The sequence below is a fragment of the Scomber scombrus genome, chromosome 18 (genome assembly GCF_963691925.1).
Source record: "Scomber scombrus chromosome 18, fScoSco1.1, whole genome shotgun sequence".
NCBI lineage: Eukaryota > Metazoa > Chordata > Actinopteri > Scombriformes > Scombridae > Scomber > Scomber scombrus.
In genome coordinates, this window is record NC_084987.1 from 2,174,732 (window position 1) to 2,191,774 (window position 17,043).

Genomic DNA, 17,043 nt, shown 5'->3' on the forward strand with positions numbered 1-17,043 from the left:
GGGAACGAGAGCAGTATAAATAAGAAGTGACGGTTAGTAGCAGCAGCATTACAGTAGAAACAACGGCAACAGCGGCAAGAAGCTCCACACTAAAGGACAGAAACACCTTCTATCTTCTGCTAACCTCCTTTTTTCATCGACTGTAAGTACCCTACTGTAGTTTCTAGAGCTTTAAAATCTACCTGTCAATGTTAAAATGCAGCTAAGTTCATAGGCGTCGCTGTCACACACTTAAAAAGCGAGATAATGTTGAAGAATGATGTTAATACGCTGCCGGTTGCCAGTACGTTACTATGGTTACGGCATCTAGATGAAAGGTAGTTTTACATAACGGCTGTGTGATTAATTAGGGCTGGGATCAGGATAAACTGTCTTTGCTTATCAATAAAATAATTCCAGATGTCTTAGAAGTGGATCAGGATCAGAGTTGATTTATTGTACGGATGGAAATAAAGAAGATCTCTCATTAAGACTTTTTTAAAAAACTGAACCAACTAAAGCAGTATAAAGCTGCTGCGACCACAGCTAACACAACAGCGGCAATCGATCCGGTGTTTCGGTTTAACTGGTGACCATATTAACTGGTGACTTTCTCACATCACAAGGTACATTAGGAGAGGTGAATGAGTCTTTTGAACACAATTTAACTTTAGCGTAACTCATATATTAAACACAGATGAGTATGTATTAAAAAGGATTAAACTACTAAAGGCATTTAAGAGAAAGTCACCGTTTAACACGGTCACCAATGAAACTGAAACACCGGCTCTGTAACTACCTCTGTAGCAGTTTACTGACGGGGCAACTCCTCAGATTAGTTGAAGATTTAAGAATAACGGTACGTTTTTCACATTGAATTAAACAGAAAACGATGGACTCGTATGAAAGGGTTTTTCGACCAAACTTCATTTGAATAACGTTACATTTTAGGCTGCTTTGGTCATCAGATTAATGGACAATTCTTTCAAACTAATTTTAAGAATTACCACCTTTGATTTAAATTTTGAAATTTCGACACTGCTGAAATCCACTTTAAAAAGGAGCTGTAATAATAATGACCAATAAAGTATAAGATGCCAAAAATTCATTATTAACGCCCATTTTATGTATATATACCAGAAACAGGATGCTACAGGACAGAGGGGAATATGGGCTGTAAGGAAAGTTAGATGTAGAGAAATCTAAACAGCTTTTGAATTATAAAATGTTACAGATATGTTTTTAAATAGAGTATTTGTCAAAAACTAGCCCATAATACCACATCATTAACTGATTCAGTATTTTGATGTATGATATTTAGTAATTAGCAACACATTATTGATTCATTCAAAACTTCATGAACTCACTCTCCAGTTCAGCTGCTTGCTCTACACTGATGTATGATGTTTATATTTCTAATGTTCCCTCTAATTTCTGTCTCTGCATCTTTAGGACAAATATTCAAAAGAACCAAGATGTCTGCAGCTAAAGGTGTAGCTATCGGCATTGACCTGGGCACCACCTACTCCTGTGTGGGGGTTTTCCAGCACGGAAAAGTAGAAATCATCGCCAACGACCAGGGCAACAGGACAACCCCCAGCTATGTGGCGTTCACTGACACAGAGAGGCTGATCGGGGATTCGGCCAAGAACCAGGTGGCTTTGAACCCCAGCAACACTGTGTTTGATGCCAAGAGACTGATTGGAAGAAAGTTTGATGAGCCAGTGGTGCAGGCGGACATGAAGCACTGGCCCTTCAAGGTGGTCAGTGATGGAGGGAAGCCCAAAATTCAAGTGGAATACAAAGGAGAAGACAAAACCTTCTCCCCTGAGGAGATCTCCTCCATGGTCCTGGTGAAGATGAAGGAGATTGCTGAGGCCTACCTCGGCAACAAGGTGTCTAAGGCAGTCATCACAGTCCCGGCTTACTTCAACGACTCACAGCGCCAGGCCACTAAAGACGCAGGCGTCATCGCAGGACTGAACGTCCTGAGGATCATCAATGAGCCCACGGCAGCCGCCATCGCGTACGGTCTGGACAGAGGCAAGTCAGCAGAACGTAACGTCCTGATCTTTGACCTGGGCGGAGGCACCTTTGACGTGTCCATCCTGACAATCGATGACGGTATCTTTGAGGTCAAAGCCACAGCTGGAGACACTCACCTGGGCGGAGAAGACTTTGATAACCGCATGGTCAACCACTTTGTGGAGGAGTTCAAGAGGAAACACAAGAAGGACATCAGCCAGAACAAGAGAGCCTTGAGGAGGCTGCGCACAGCTTGTGAGAGGGCCAAGAGGACCCTGTCCTCCAGCTCCCAGGCCAGCATTGAGATTGATTCTCTGTTTGAGGGCATCGACTTCTACACCTCCATCACCAGGGCTCGCTTTGAGGAGCTCTGCTCCGACCTGTTCAGGGGAACATTGGAGCCGGTGGAGAAATCTCTGAGGGACGCCAAAATGGACAAGGGACAGATCCACGACGTGGTCCTGGTCGGGGGCTCCACCCGAATCCCCAAAATCCAGAAACTCCTGCAGGACTTCTTTAATGGCAGAGAGCTGAACAAGAGCATCAACCCAGACGAGGCGGTGGCTTACGGTGCCGCCGTCCAGGCCGCCATTCTCACAGGCGACACTTCGGGCAACGTTCAGGACCTGCTGCTGCTGGACGTGGCGCCTCTGTCTCTGGGTATCGAGACAGCCGGAGGAGTCATGACGTCTCTGATTAAACGCAACACCACCATCCCCACCAAACAAACCCAGACCTTCACCACCTACTCTGACAACCAGCCCGGAGTCCTCATCCAGGTCTACGAAGGGGAGCGAGCCATGACCAAGGACAACAATCTGCTGGGCAAGTTTGAGCTGACAGGACTCCCACCTGCCCCACGAGGGGTCCCGCAGATCGAGGTCACCTTCGACATCGACGCCAACGGCATTTTGAACGTGTCGGCGGTGGACAAAAGCACCGGCAAAGAGAACAAGATCACCATCACCAACGACAAGGGCCGACTGAGCAAAGAAGAGATCGAGAGGATGGTGCAGGACGCCGACAAATACAAAGAGGAGGATGAGCTTCAGAGGGACAAAATCGCTGCCAAAAACTCGCTGGAGTCCTACACCTTCAACATGAAGAGCAGCTTGCAGGACGAGAACATGAAGGGCAAAATCAGCGAGGAGGACAAGAAGAAGGTGACGGAGAAATGCGACGAGACCATCAGCTGGCTGGAGAACAACCAGCTGGCTGATAAAGAGGAGTACCAACACCATCAGAAAGAGCTGGAGAAAGTGTGTAACCCCATCATCAGCAAGTTGTATCAGGGAGGGATGCCTGCAGGCAGCTGTGGAGAGCAGGCACGAGCCGGCTCCCAGGGGCCCACCATCGAGGAAGTGGACTAAAGTCGCCTTTAATATGGACTCTATGATCACTGAGTTTATTTTATACTTTTTGTCTTTGTGAGTTTAATGTCCTTAAACGGTGCAGTGGGAATGCAGGCCTATGTTTTATTTATTTCTTTAAATCAATTTAAGAATAAAATAGATTTATAACACTGACAAATACTGTATCTGTGGGGACTGTTCAATTAGTACAGCTCCATGGTTTTAATGCTTCTCTTGTTTAAGGAGACAGTATTAAATGTAATTTGGTATAATTATAATAATTGGGATTTACAGAAGGTTTGTGTCTATTTTGTTATTCACAGATTTTATGTATAAACTTTTTTTTTAATGTCAAATATAAAAATCAAAACTTGTATATTTTTTTTCTGCTGCTATTGTTCTGCCACTGATGTAAAGGTTAAACTTTGTTGTCAAGTGTTTTTCATTTTTGCATTGCTGGACTTTGCAATAAATATGATTTATATATAAATCTTCATGACGTTTGGTTTCATATTCTTGGTGTTTATGGCTTCAGTTTAGTTGACAATGCATTATAAATATCCTCAGAACCTCCATGGTTGAATTAACTTAAATGAAATAATAAAACATATTACTGGTAACTGATAATGAAGACATAATAAGAAGGCATGTGCTCTATTACAAACATGTCCATATGGTAGTGAATGTACTGCAAAGAAAGTACATCCTGCAGTACACAGAATCACCTTTAGATGTCGCACTTTCACTCAAGAGTAGTTCTGACTTTTCACAGTTCAGGAGTTTCATAACTATCTGACTCATTGTTTTTAAAGGAGAAACTGATTTTTAGGTTTTAAAAATGTTCCTTTCATCAACTAATATTTTGTTTACTGGGGATCTGAATAATTAAGTACCTTAAAGTTTATCTTAAGAAAGAATCAGGGACAAAAAACAGATAAATGACAAGGAATAAATGAAGAAAAGCAATATACTGCACAGGAACATTAAACATGTATATATCTTAGATTTTCTACTCATTGCACATTTATTTATTTTATTTTATTTTCATCTGTATGAAGGTATATTCTGTATGTAAATCTCAGAGACATTCACATGTTTATTATCTCAGGAACTTCTGCATATTGCACATTTATACATTGCAGATTTACTTATACAAAGATCCAGTTTACTTACTATAATATTTTCTATCCTTTGTTAAATGTAATGTGAACTCTCAGCAGTGGTGAGTAAAACACACGGAATAACTATTAAGGGTTTTTTTGCAGAGGTTTTCCATGAGTGATGACTCCGCTAAATCTGAGCACAGATATGATACACATATTTGTAGATTCAGACTCTGATACACCTCCTTAAATCTTTTTAGTAATCATAGAATAAAGATGTTCTCTATCATAGCACAACTTGCCTGAGAATCATCATATTTTTAATCCAGTGATTGTTGTCTGTACATCATGTTACACTAAAAACAGGAGACTTAAAGCAGCAGCCAGGTTTTCCTCTCTGTAATCATTCCTCCTGTTCATACTGACTATTAAAAGATCTCCTTCAAATGTCAGTGATGGAGGACAAAACCCAGCAGTGGGAGTTAGTCATATCAAGTGATATCTGACACATTTACAGTCTTTTTAGCATCAGATTCCCTCTTAGTGTTTCCCTGTTGAGCTGTGGTGGAAGTATAGTAACAAAAAGACTTTGCTACTAAAAACACTGTAACGTTGAAACATAGAAGATGAAGATTTGACTCATTCAGACAACTGAAGCTTCATATTAGCTTCAGATCAACGTTTAAATCCATGTTTCCACAGAAGGAGGACTGTGGGTTTAGTCCTCCATCACTTCCATTGTAAACATTATGAAGAGATCTTCTAATGGTCAGTATGAACAGGAGGAATCATTACAGACAGATAAACTGCTTTAATGTTCATTTAGGCTCCTGATTGTTGGTTTAAGACACACTTGAAAAACATGAATATCTCCAGAACAAAGAGGAGTGCCACAATCCATTTATAGCCTATTATATTCATTTATATTCTGACTTTTTGGGCTCCTGACTGTTGGTTTAAGTCACACTTGTAGTTTGTATTTACTTTTCGTTAAAAAAAAAACTTTTTAAATTTCAGTTAACTAAATTATTTTTTCACTGCTAGTCTTAGTTTTAGTTAACTATAACAACCCTGATTTGTGCTCCTGAGTGTTTGTTTTGTTATGACAGGACTTTTATTTTGTGAAGCACAGGAAGCAGACCGAGCCAGTGTCCGGTCAGCTCTGGTCCCGCCCCGCTCTGAGCCATCTTGTGTTTTAGCAAAAGAACAAAAAAACACGGTGTCAGAAACGAGTCCAGCAGCAGCGGAGGGACCGGGACGCAGATTAATAAGCCTGGTGTGTAATTTAAAAAAGGAAGGAGGGGGTGCAGTATGCTTGTATGTGTGTCACCGTGCAGAGATAGCAGCCACACCCCGCAGAACAGCCTCCGTTACCGGGGAGAGCAACGCTAGCTCCGTTAGCTCCGGCGGCTAGGAACCGTTAGAGCTGCCGTTAACCGATTTATAACCAGTGAAACACATCAGGAGAAACGGTCGTGGAAATGGAGCCCACGTCGTGTTGACTGTCTGCCGTGAGAGGGACACACACACCGGGCTATGCGGGATTGAGGCTCGGCTGCTGCTAACGGTTGTTTTCGGTCCGGAGAGGAAACCATCAATAAGCCGCGGTAAGACATGTAGCATGTAGCATCGAGCTAACTAGCCTAGCGGCTACATGGAGCATAGAGCTAACTGGGCTAGTTAGCTGTTTCATACACACACAGGGAGGGAGGGGAGAAAGAGAGAGAGAGGAGGGGAGAAAGGGAGAGGGAGGGGGGTCAAAACTGTGGTCCGGGGGCCGCCCTGTGGTCTCAGATTTGGCCTTTTTAGTACAATGTGAAATAATGTAAACAAGCCAAAGCTAAATACTAATGGTTAGGTTTAGTTAAGAACAATTTGAGGTACTTGTACTTTACTGTAGTACAGTTTGAGGTACTTGTACTTTACTGTAGTATTTTCATGTGATGCTACTTTCTACATCTCAGAGGGAAATATTGTACTTTCTACTCCACTACATTTATTTAACAGCTTTAGTTACTTTTCAGATGCAGATTTGACACAATGGATAATATAACAAGCTTTATAAATACAACACATTGTTAAAGATGAAACCAGAAAGCAGTGTGTAGTCGGCTCACATTTCAGATGTCTATGAGTTGTTAACAGCTCCACCAAATAGTGATTTTTCCCTCTAAACTTCTCACATGCTTTCATTTCAATAAATGTTCAAATGATCCAATATTTCAGCAAAAATAGAAAGGGGTTAGGGTTAGAAGAAAGATTAGAGAGAAAGTCCAAAAACTGAAAACACATTTGTGAATCAGAACTTAGTTTTTTCTTCTTTCCTCTCCCATTAATCATCTCACCACCCCTCACATTTATCTGCTGACCCTTTGGAGGGGCCCCACCCCTAGGTTGGGAACCACTGGACTAAACTAGCTAACTGTATATAAAGTAGTGTAAACTAGCTCCACCTCCAGCAGCTACAACAGTAACATGCTGCTCTAACATTGATGCTTCACTATTAATAATCTAATGATGTCATAATAATAATATATCAGTCAGAGGACCAAACCACTACTTTTACTGTAATACTGCATACTACATCACTATAATACTGCAGTACTTTTACTGTAATACTGCATACTACATCGCTCATAATACTGCAGTACTTTTACTGTAATACTGCATACTACATCGCTATAATACTGCAGTACTTTTACTGTAATACTGCATACTACATCACTCATAATACTGCAGTACTTTTACTGTAATACTGCATACTACATCGCTATAATACTGCAGTACTTTTACTGTAATACTGCATACTACATCACTCATAACACTTATGTAGCTAACTGTATATAAAGCATTGACTGTATATAATTATGGAGACGCGTCTCCACCCTTTCTAGACGTGAGGTTTCTGCTCTAGGGAAGGAGTTGATGTTCATGTTTTTGTAAAGTTGAAATCACAGCTACACATGTTCCTTACAAGTCACTAAAGACAGTTTCGGTCGGGTGGGCAGCTCGGCTATTCTGCTCCTTCACAGTGAAAGGAGCCAGCTGAGGTGGGTAGGACCCTCTGGGACGCCCCCCATCAGACCCAGAACACGCCTTAGATCTCCCAGGAGGAGCTGCAGGGCGATGCTGGGGTGAAGGATGTCTGGGTTTCCTCACAGTCTGATGCCACTGTGACCTGCTCCCTGATAATCAGTGTTAAAATGGACGGATCCTCTTTAATTTCTTTTCAGGTAATTTAGGATTGATGTCTAACAATTTAAAATATGATACCTGTCATTTAAGATTTGGCTTTCAACTTTTACTTTGAATGAGTGTAACACAAAAGGTTATGTTTCAGTGCTGCATCAGTACAGCAGAGGGGGGAAAGAAAGGTAGAAAACTACATTAATACTGAACACTGAACTGTGTCTAATTGGCTGTAACTATTATCGTCACACTTTAAACGAGAGCTAAACTCTTACTTTATAAGAAATCGCAGGAAGTCTCTCTGTCTCTGTCTCTCTCTTTCTCTCTCTCTCTCTCTCCATCTCGCTCTCTCTCTTTCTCTCTCTCTCTCTCTCTCGCTCTCTCTCTCTCTCCATCTCGCTCTCTCTCTCTCTCTCCATCTCTCTCTCTCTCTCTCTCCATCTCGCTCTCTCTCTCTCTCTCTCCATCTCTCTCCATCTCGCTCTCTCTCTCTCTCTCTCCATCTCTCTCTCTCTCTCTCTCAAACAAACTATAACAGCTTTGGATGAGAGGAAATGACTGGCTATTTATTTCCTGTTTTTATGAATTTTCTCGTACTTACATCGTAGCTCAGTCGAAATATTTCACACACTTTGCAGTTTAAAGTTCGGTCCGACTGATTTAGAGAATGTCTGGAAAAGTTCAGGGTTGCAGTGCCTGTGTGAAAGGAGTTTAATGCTGACCCATCGATGTGTCATTAAAACCAAATAGCCGAATAATCGTTCGCTGTGGTCTTTTTTTATTTTTAAATTTAAAAACTTTAATTAAGAGTTGAGCTGTAGTCCAGTATTTAGGTTCATTAACAGCTACTGGAGATCGATTTTAACTTTCAGCCACTAGGAGGAGCTCTAAGCTTCTTGTGTTGAAGTAGAACCTGAAACACAGAGGGAATTTTTACTGCTGCCCTCGGCTACTTTGACTCGGTAGTAAGTTATCCTGCTAGCTAGCTAGCTGGAGGGATCATCATGCAGACGAAGACACACAAAAGTCCAACGTGGTTTAAAAACCTTCCAGAAATTAAAGGATAATGTTGTCTGGTGTGAAATATGAGGAGCAGAGTCGAGCTATCGGAGTCTGCTGTGACGGTTACTGAGGGAGACGGACCTGACGCTAATCACCAAACTAGTACGTCAACTTTCGGAACAGCTCCTCGAAATCTAGCTGAATGCTTCTCTAACATGTAGGCAGCATGTTGACCCACATTAAGTAGTTTTACACCACATTTTACGTACCTGTAGAGCAGTAAGGAACACATGAGTTTATCTGTGTGACCAACTCAAGCTCCATTTTATTGTCTCTGACGTGACTAACATGGACTTGAGTTGGATGTTTCTTATGGCGCTTTTCCACTACACAGTTCCAGCTCGACTCGACTCGGTTTTTTCTGCGTCTCCATCAGGGATAGTACCTGGTACCTGGTGCTTTATTAGTATCTGCTCTGCCGAGGTTCCAAGCGAGCCGAGCCGATACTAAATGTGACGTCAACAGACTGCCGGCCGCTGATTGGTCAGAGAGTCACTGGAAGAGTCATGAGCCGTCCCACACAAGAATCAAACCCGGCATTGTTAAATACCAACAACAGCGTTACAGCGATTTGGTGTCGAGTCGAGCCGAGTAGAGCTAGAACTGTATAGTGGTAAAGCGCCATTACTGAACCTGGTAGCACAGTGACACCTACTGTCATAAAAAAGAAATTACAACAACTTAAACCGAACCTAATTTCTGAGAGTAGAAAAACAACAACAACAAAACAAGGGGGGTGTCAATTTCTAATAATTTCTAATAGAGGCTTTTTCACACTTTACTTTAAGAAAGTAAAGGATAATGTTGTCAGGTGTAAAGGATGTGCTCAGCGTTGTTTAGGATGGGTCCACGCTGTTATATTTTTAGCTTTGTGATAAAATGGGCTGATGCACATCCCCAATACACACAGCTCCTCCAGGAAATGTCTGAAAAATTAACTTTAACCTTTGTGTCGTCCTCCCGGGTCAAATTGACCCCGTCTGTTTTGACTGTTCCTTCCTCCCTCCCTCCTTCTCTCTTTGTTTCCTTCCTCTCTCTTTCCTCCCTTCCTCCTTCCCTTCTTCCATCCCCCTTTCTTCCTTCCTTCTGTCCTCCCTCCCTCCTTCCTTCCGTCCTTCCTTCTTTCCTCCCTTCCTTCTTCCATCCCCTTTCTTCCTTCTGTCCTTCCTTCCTCCCTCCTTCCTTCCGTCCTTCCTTCCTTCCCCCTTTCTTATTTCCTCCCTCCCTCCTTTTTCTCTTTCTTTCCTCCCCCCTACCTTCGTCCCTTCCTCTTTTCCTTTCTCCCTCCCTCCCTCCTTCCTTCCATCTTTCCTTCCTTCCTCCCATGTGTCCTTCCTTCCTTCCATCTTTCCTTCCTTTCATCTTTCCTTCCTTCCTTCCTTCCTTCCTTCCTTCCTATTCCTTCTTTCCTCCCTCCTTCCTCCCGCCCTTCCCTCCTTCCTCCCTCCATCCTTTCCTTCCTCCCTTCCTTCCTTGACTCGAGGACAACAGGAGGGTTAACACTAGTTTTAAGGAGTCAAATGTGTTTATATGTTTCACTCAAAGGTGAAAAGCAGAGAGTCACTGAGAAGAGCCAGGGAGTTAAATAATGGAGCGTGTTATCATATTATGGAGTAAGAAGAGTTTATAATTAAGAATTTATAAACATGTAATGAACAGTTTGGGACGAACACACTTACTATTACTATTATTGAGTGGTTTAGATTTATTCATTACAAATACAGATGCAGTTGGTGGTTAAGTTTTTACATTAATGAATAGTTACACTCATTATAATTAAAGGATGAATCGACCACATGTTTCATTTTAAAAAAGAGGAACAAGTTTGGTTTAATTGTTGGAGGTTTCTTTTTATACTCAGTTTGTTCTGATGTTAAACTTTACAACTACAAAGAGGCTCTGCTGTGAAAAGCTGTTTCCAAGTCAGAGCTGAGGTCAGACATGTGATCCTGGTCATTAGGCTCCTCTGACACACCAAATTTCATGTCACTGTTTTAAAAAAAGAAACTGTCTGGAGTCTGTTTCCCCCCTTCTTTTTTTCCTTCTGTTTTTAGCGTCTCGCGTCGCACTTCATGTTGAACTCGACTGAACTTGTGTTTTTTTTTTTTCCAAGTAGGAAGTTAAGGAAAAGTTGTTTCCCCAGCGGACAAAAAGCTATAAGTTGTGTGAGAAGAAGCAAAGTTGTTTCTTGGAAAATGACAAAAATAGCTGCTGTAGGGCTTTTTCCTTATTTCATAAATAGTGAATGATTTACTGGTTTGATCTTTTTAAATGTCAAGTTAAAGAGACAGAAAGAAACATTATTGTACGGTGTAAAGTACACCATGAAAAATCCTCCTACAGTAAAAGTACTGCAGTATTATGAGTGATGTAGTATGCAGTATTACAGTAAAAGTACTGCAGTATTATGAGTGATGTAGTATGCAGTATTACAGTAAAAGTACTGCAGTATTATAGTGATGTAGTATGCAGTATTACAGTAAAAGTACTGCAGTATTGTGAGTGATGTAGTATGCAGTATTACAGTAAAAGTACTGCAGTATTATAGTGATGTAGTATGCAGTATTACAGTAAAGTACTGCAGTATTATAGTGATGTAGTATGCAGTATTACAGTAAAAATACTGCAGTATTATGAGCGATGTAGTATGCAGTATTACAGTAAAAGTACTGCAGTATTATGAGTGATGTAGTATGCAGTATTACAGTAAAAGTACTGCAGTATTATGAGTGATGTAGTATGCAGTATTACAGTAAAAGTACTGCAGTATTATGAGTGATGTAGTATGCAGTATTACAGTAAAGTACTGCAGTATTATGAGTGATGTAGTATGCAGTATTACAGTAAAAGTACTGCAGTATTATGAGCGATGTAGTATGCAGTATTACAGTAAAAGTACTGCAGTATTATAGTGATGTAGTATGCAGTATTACAGTAAAGTAGTGGTTTGGTCCTCTGACTGATATATTATTATTATGACATCATTAGATTATTAATAGTGAAGCATCAGTGTTAGAGCAGCATGTTACTGTTGTAGCTGCTGGAGGTGGAGCTAGTTTACACTACTTTATATACAGTTAGCTAGTTTAGTCCAGTGGTTCCCAACCTAGGGGTGGGGCCCCTCCAAAGGGTCAGCAGATAAATGTGAGGGGGGGTGAGATGATTAATGGGAGAGGAAAGAAGAACAAACTAAGTTCTGATTCACAAATGTGTTTTCAGTTTTTGGACTTTTTCTCTAATCTTTGATTTTTGCTGAAATATTGGATCATTTGAACATTTATTGAAATGAAAGCATGTGAGAAGTTTAGAGGGAAAAATCAGTATTTGGTGGAGCTGTTAACAACTCATAGACATCTGAAATGTGAGCCGACTACACACTGCTGTCTGGTTTCATCTTTAACAATGTGTTGTATTTATAAAGCTTGTTATATTATCCATTGTGTCAAATCTTCATCTGAAAAGTAACTAACGCTTCTGGGTTCTTGGTATTTAGGATTCGGTTCTAGTTTGGAACCAGTTTTCGGGTTCCAGCTACCAGTTAAAGTCTCAAATACCTCGGGTCAGCTGAGGCAGACGTGAAATTCCTGCAACATTACGGAATATTTGAGGTGGAACATGGTTTGGGAATATCAGGGAAGCTGATTCAGTCCAGTGTTACTTTACAACAGTGATGCATTTTCCAGCGTGTTTAACACATTAATTATTTTTCTGCCCGACTGAAGTGGAAAACAGACGCTTCACTAAACGGGAACTCGGCCCGTCGTGATCCAAATATAAAACATAAAGGGAAATCCCTCCAGGAGAACTGGAACACGGTGATGGTCAGCTGTGGATGTTTTCTGTTGCTTTTATCACTTTATTCACGTCTGTAAAAACTCCAAATACGTGTTTTATAAAGAGAAATCCTACATTATGTCTATAACCTCAGTTCAAACCGATAGATCAGTCAGCTGATATTGATCACAGATATATCGGTATTGGTGAATATGTTGTCCGGTATGTGCCGATAGCACGATTGCTGATTGGGTGTTTTTTATTTTAGGTATTTATAATATCATAACTTATTTATTACTATATTTTAATGCACTAACAGGAGCTATTATTACTATTTAGAGTTATTCTGTCTGCAAATACTCATTCATGTTTTTTTTGCTCTTTGATATCGGTATCAGTATCAGTCGGGCCCTATAATCCAGTATCAGTCGGGCCCTATAATCCAGTATCAGTCGGGCCCTTGTTCTAGCAGTAAATATTAGTTATGACTAAGAGCCGGGTATAATTAAAAATGGTTTATTGGTTTATTTTCATGTTTGTAAAATAAAAGTCAGAGAAAAATAGTAAAATAAAACGTGCAGAGTGGGTTTATCTTAAAAAGAAGTAGGGAAGGAAAGGAGTAAGGAGGGATGGAGGAAGGATAGGAAGGAGGAAGGGAGGAAGGATAGGAAGGAGGAAGGAAAGGAGTAAGGAGGGATGGAGGAAAAGAGGAAGGATAGGAAGGAGGAAGGAAAGGAGTAAGGAGGGATGGAGGAAAAGAGGAAGGGGGAAGGAAGGAAAGGAGTAAATAGGGAGGGAGGAAAAGAGGAAGGAAGGAAAGGAGTAAGGAGGGAGGGAGGAAAAGAGGAAGGAAGGAAAGGAGTAAGGAGGGAGGGAGGAAAAGAGGAAGGAAGGAAAGGAGTAAGGAGGGATGAGGAAAAGAGGGAGAAGGGAGGAAGGAAAGGAGTAAGTAGGGAGGGAGGAAAAGAGGAAGGAGGAAGGAAGGAAAGGAGTAAGTAGGGAGGGAGGAAAAGAGGAAGGGTGGAAGGAAAGGAGGAGGGAGCAAAGAAAGAGGGAAGGAGGGGGAGAACGAAGGAAAAATTAAAGAACGAGGGAGGAAAGAAGGAAAAGTCAAAAGACGTATTTTACTTCAATAAAAGTAGAAACTTAAAAGGTAAAATCAGAGGAAAGTGAATATGTGGAGGTGAAGTGTTTTAAACATGACGTATAACCACAGAACCACAGGATGTAATTATATACTGACACAACAAACAACAGCGTCCCATGTACTAACCTGCCCCCCCCCCCCCCCCCCCCCCCCCTTTTCTCCAGGCCCTGGCCATGCCCTCGAGTGCACGGGCGGGCAATCTGAAGGACCCCGATGTGGCAGATCTCTTCTGCAAAGATGATCCCGAGAAGCTGTTCGCTGACCTCCGGGAGATCGGCCATGGCAGCTTCGGAGCCGTTTATTTTGTGAGTATAGACGAGAACGGCAGGAGGGTTGATTTTTTTTTTTTTTACTCGCCTGGGGAAGAAAAACATGTTGAAAGATTTTCTTCTAAACACATTAAATAGGTCATTAATGTATTTCTGAAAAAGGTGTTAAAGGTGTAACCGAGTTAGCCGCCGAGCTAGCAGCTGAGTTAGCAGCAGAAAGCTCTCAGACCTAGCGTCCATGTTTCTGGTAGAGGTGGTGACTTTGATTGACAGGTGACACTTGGTAGGGGGCGGGGCTTCAGCGTTTGGGAGCAGAGAAAGAGGCAGACTTTTACACAACTTTGAAGCCTAATTTCAAATATTTGGCGATTTTTTTTTAATCATTCAAATTTTGCAGGGTGGTTAACAACACACTTTACTGTGGTATGTCAAACTCAGAACACATATTTATTCTTACTTTAATTTAATTAAAAATAAAGCGGGAAAAATTAGACTTAATTTTCTGCAATTTTTATACTTTGCAAAGTTGTGGGCCTGATTGGAGAAGACACTAACTTTGTTTTAGCAGAGTTTTAATGAGCATCTATATCTATTTTTCAGTCTCTTTATTAAGATACAAACAGAAAATACAGGAAATATGTACGCACAATTTAATAAAACAACATTTTCAGAACAAAATGGCTTCTACAAGCAAAAGTCTGTATTCAGTCTGAGCACATCTTTTACTGTTATGGGGAGACTGTCCTGAGGTTGATTGAAGCTGATTATTATTATTATTATTATTAACCTTTATTTTACCTGGAAAGACCATTGTGGAGGCGTCCTCATTAACAAAGGTTGGAGAGAAACATTTACAGCAACACAACAACACACTAAACAACATCACGTAAAGAAAAGAAAACATTAAGAACAACTGTCATGTGTTTGTGACGTTCCTGCTATTGTTCAAGTATCGATTCAAGATCTTAATCAGATTTTCTGAACATCAATCTGAGCAAATATCCTTCGTACTTCGTAAAAACATTAGCATTATGTCGTTAACAATGACAATTAAAACCCATCTAATTAAGAAAACAGTGTTAAAATAAGGTGTGTGTGTATTATCTGTGCTTCTGTGTGGGGGCCGTGTGGTAGACTGACACCTCCACAGATTTCTCACCGACACTCATCAGTCTGAGAGGCCGTCAGAGACACGCTGCAAAAAATAGATGGATGTGCATCAATTTGCATCGATTTAACGAGCGTGTCTCTTTGCATATTAATACTACTATCTATACAGCAGATTTTAAAGGTTATTATTTCTTATTAAAATACAGTTTTTAAGGCTTTCTACTGTCTGATTCAAACTGATTCTTTTCAAGAGTAATTGTCTTTAGGATTTAGGATCATTAAAACCCCAATAATCTTAAATATACACTATCTATCTATCTATCTTTTCTTTCATATTGCAAAGAAATATAAAGAAAGATAAAAATACTACTAGAAGGACAACAAATACTGCAAAAAGGACAAAATACTACAAAGAAAGGAAAAAAATATTGCAAGAAAGACAAAAATACTACAATGGAAGATACAAAATACTGCAAATAAAGACAAATACTGCAAGAAAGACAAAAATACTACAAAAAGGACAAAATACTACAAAGAAAGGAAAGAAATATTGCAAGAAAGACAAAAATACTACAATGGAAGATACAAAATACTGCAAATAAAGACAAATACTGCAAGAAAGACAAAAATACTACAAAAAGGACAAAATACTGCAAACAAAAATTAAAAAATGCTGCAAAGAAAGAAAAAATACTGCAAATAAAGACAGAAACATCCAGGTCTCACTGATTGACAACGTTGAAATAAAAGCCCCCTGGTGGTTAATCTGTGTACTACATGTATCTGATTTTATACATCAGGTTTTAACACTGATGATGTAGATCGCTCTATAAAACTCAAGGATCAGATATAAACTGAACATTTAAAAGTGGTTTAATACAAACATTTAATCCATCAGTGTCGGCAGGGTTGTTTTTTCTTTCCTTTTTTTTCTTCTGTCGGACAGATTGTGGTTTCGTTCTATAAATCGGTGCCAACGTGAAACTGAAATAAACTATAAATCCCGTCTGTCAGTCAGCCGAGGCCCCGAGAAACAGAAAGTAGGACTGTAGAAACACGTTGGCCCAGATCTGAATCTTTGCTGCTAAAATCAGCAAAATAATGAAAAACTGAGGCCGTGTTAGAAATGGATCCGACATTAAAGTGTCAGAACTAAAGTGACCTTTAACTCCTATAAATAAAGGATCTGAATACTTCTTCATTTGGTTCATTTGGGGTCAGATTCACACAAAGAGCTGTTTAATGAAGGAAAGGTTCATTTATGAGGCAAACACAAAGGTTAACCCTCCTGTTGTCCTCGAGTCAAGGGAGGGAAGGAGGAAAGGAGGGAGGGAGGAAAGAGGGAGGAAAAGGAGGGAGGGAGGAAAGGAGGGGAGGGAGGAAGAAGGAAGGGAGGAAGAAGGAAGGAAAGGAGGGAAAGGAGGGAGGGAGGAAGGAAGGAAAGGAGGGAAGGAAAGGAGGGAGGGAGGGAGGAAAGAGGGAGGGAAGGAGATGGAAGGAAAGGAGGGAGGAAGGAAAGGAGGAATGGAGGGAGGAAAGAAGGAAAGGAGGGAGGGAGTGAGGAGGGGAGGGAAGGATGGAGGGAGGAAAGAAGGAGGGAGGAAAGAAGGAGGGAGGGAGGGAGAAAGGAAAAGAGGAAGGAAGGAAGGAGGACAGGAAAGAAGGGAGGAAGGAAGGGGGGGAGAAGGAAGGAAAGGAGGGAGGGAGGAAAAGGAGAAAGGGAAAGAGGTAGGGAGGAAGGAAGGAAAGAAAGACAGAGGAAAGAAGGGAGGAAGGAAGGAGGACAGAGGGAAGGAAGGAAGGAAAGGAGGGAGGGAGGAAGATGGAAGGAATGGAGGGAGGAAAGAAGGAAAGGAGGGAGGGAGTGAGGAGGGAAGGAATGGATGGAGGGAGGAAAGAAGGAAGGAGGGATGGGAGGGAGGGAGGGAGAAAGGAAAAGAGGAAGGAAGGAAGGAGGACAGGAAAGAAGGGAGGAAGGAAGGAGGAAATAGGGAAGGAAGGCAGGACGGAGGGAGGAAAAAATGAGGGAAGAA

General features: G+C 41.0%; 2 protein-coding genes across 2 annotated transcripts in view; both read left to right on the forward strand.

Moving 5' to 3' along the window:
• The first annotated feature begins 39 nt into the window (after positions 1-39).
• Positions 40-3,817, forward strand: LOC133999054 (heat shock 70 kDa protein 1-like). The gene is made up of 2 exons (XM_062438178.1): positions 40-142; positions 1,432-3,817. The coding sequence occupies exon 2, from the start codon at positions 1,455-1,457 to the stop codon at positions 3,372-3,374; it is 1,920 nt and encodes a 639-aa protein (XP_062294162.1). The 5' UTR covers positions 40-142; positions 1,432-1,454; the 3' UTR covers positions 3,375-3,817.
• Positions 3,818-5,705: 1,888 nt separating this feature from the next.
• taok2a (TAO kinase 2a) overlaps positions 5,706-17,043 on the forward strand; it is a 32,260-nt gene continuing 20,922 nt past the window's right edge. The window contains 3 exon segments of the mRNA XM_062438204.1: positions 5,706-6,066; positions 7,468-7,692; positions 13,796-13,936. Of these exon segments, the coding sequence (XP_062294188.1) occupies positions 7,663-7,692; positions 13,796-13,936 (171 nt within the window). The 5' untranslated portion in view covers positions 5,706-6,066; positions 7,468-7,662.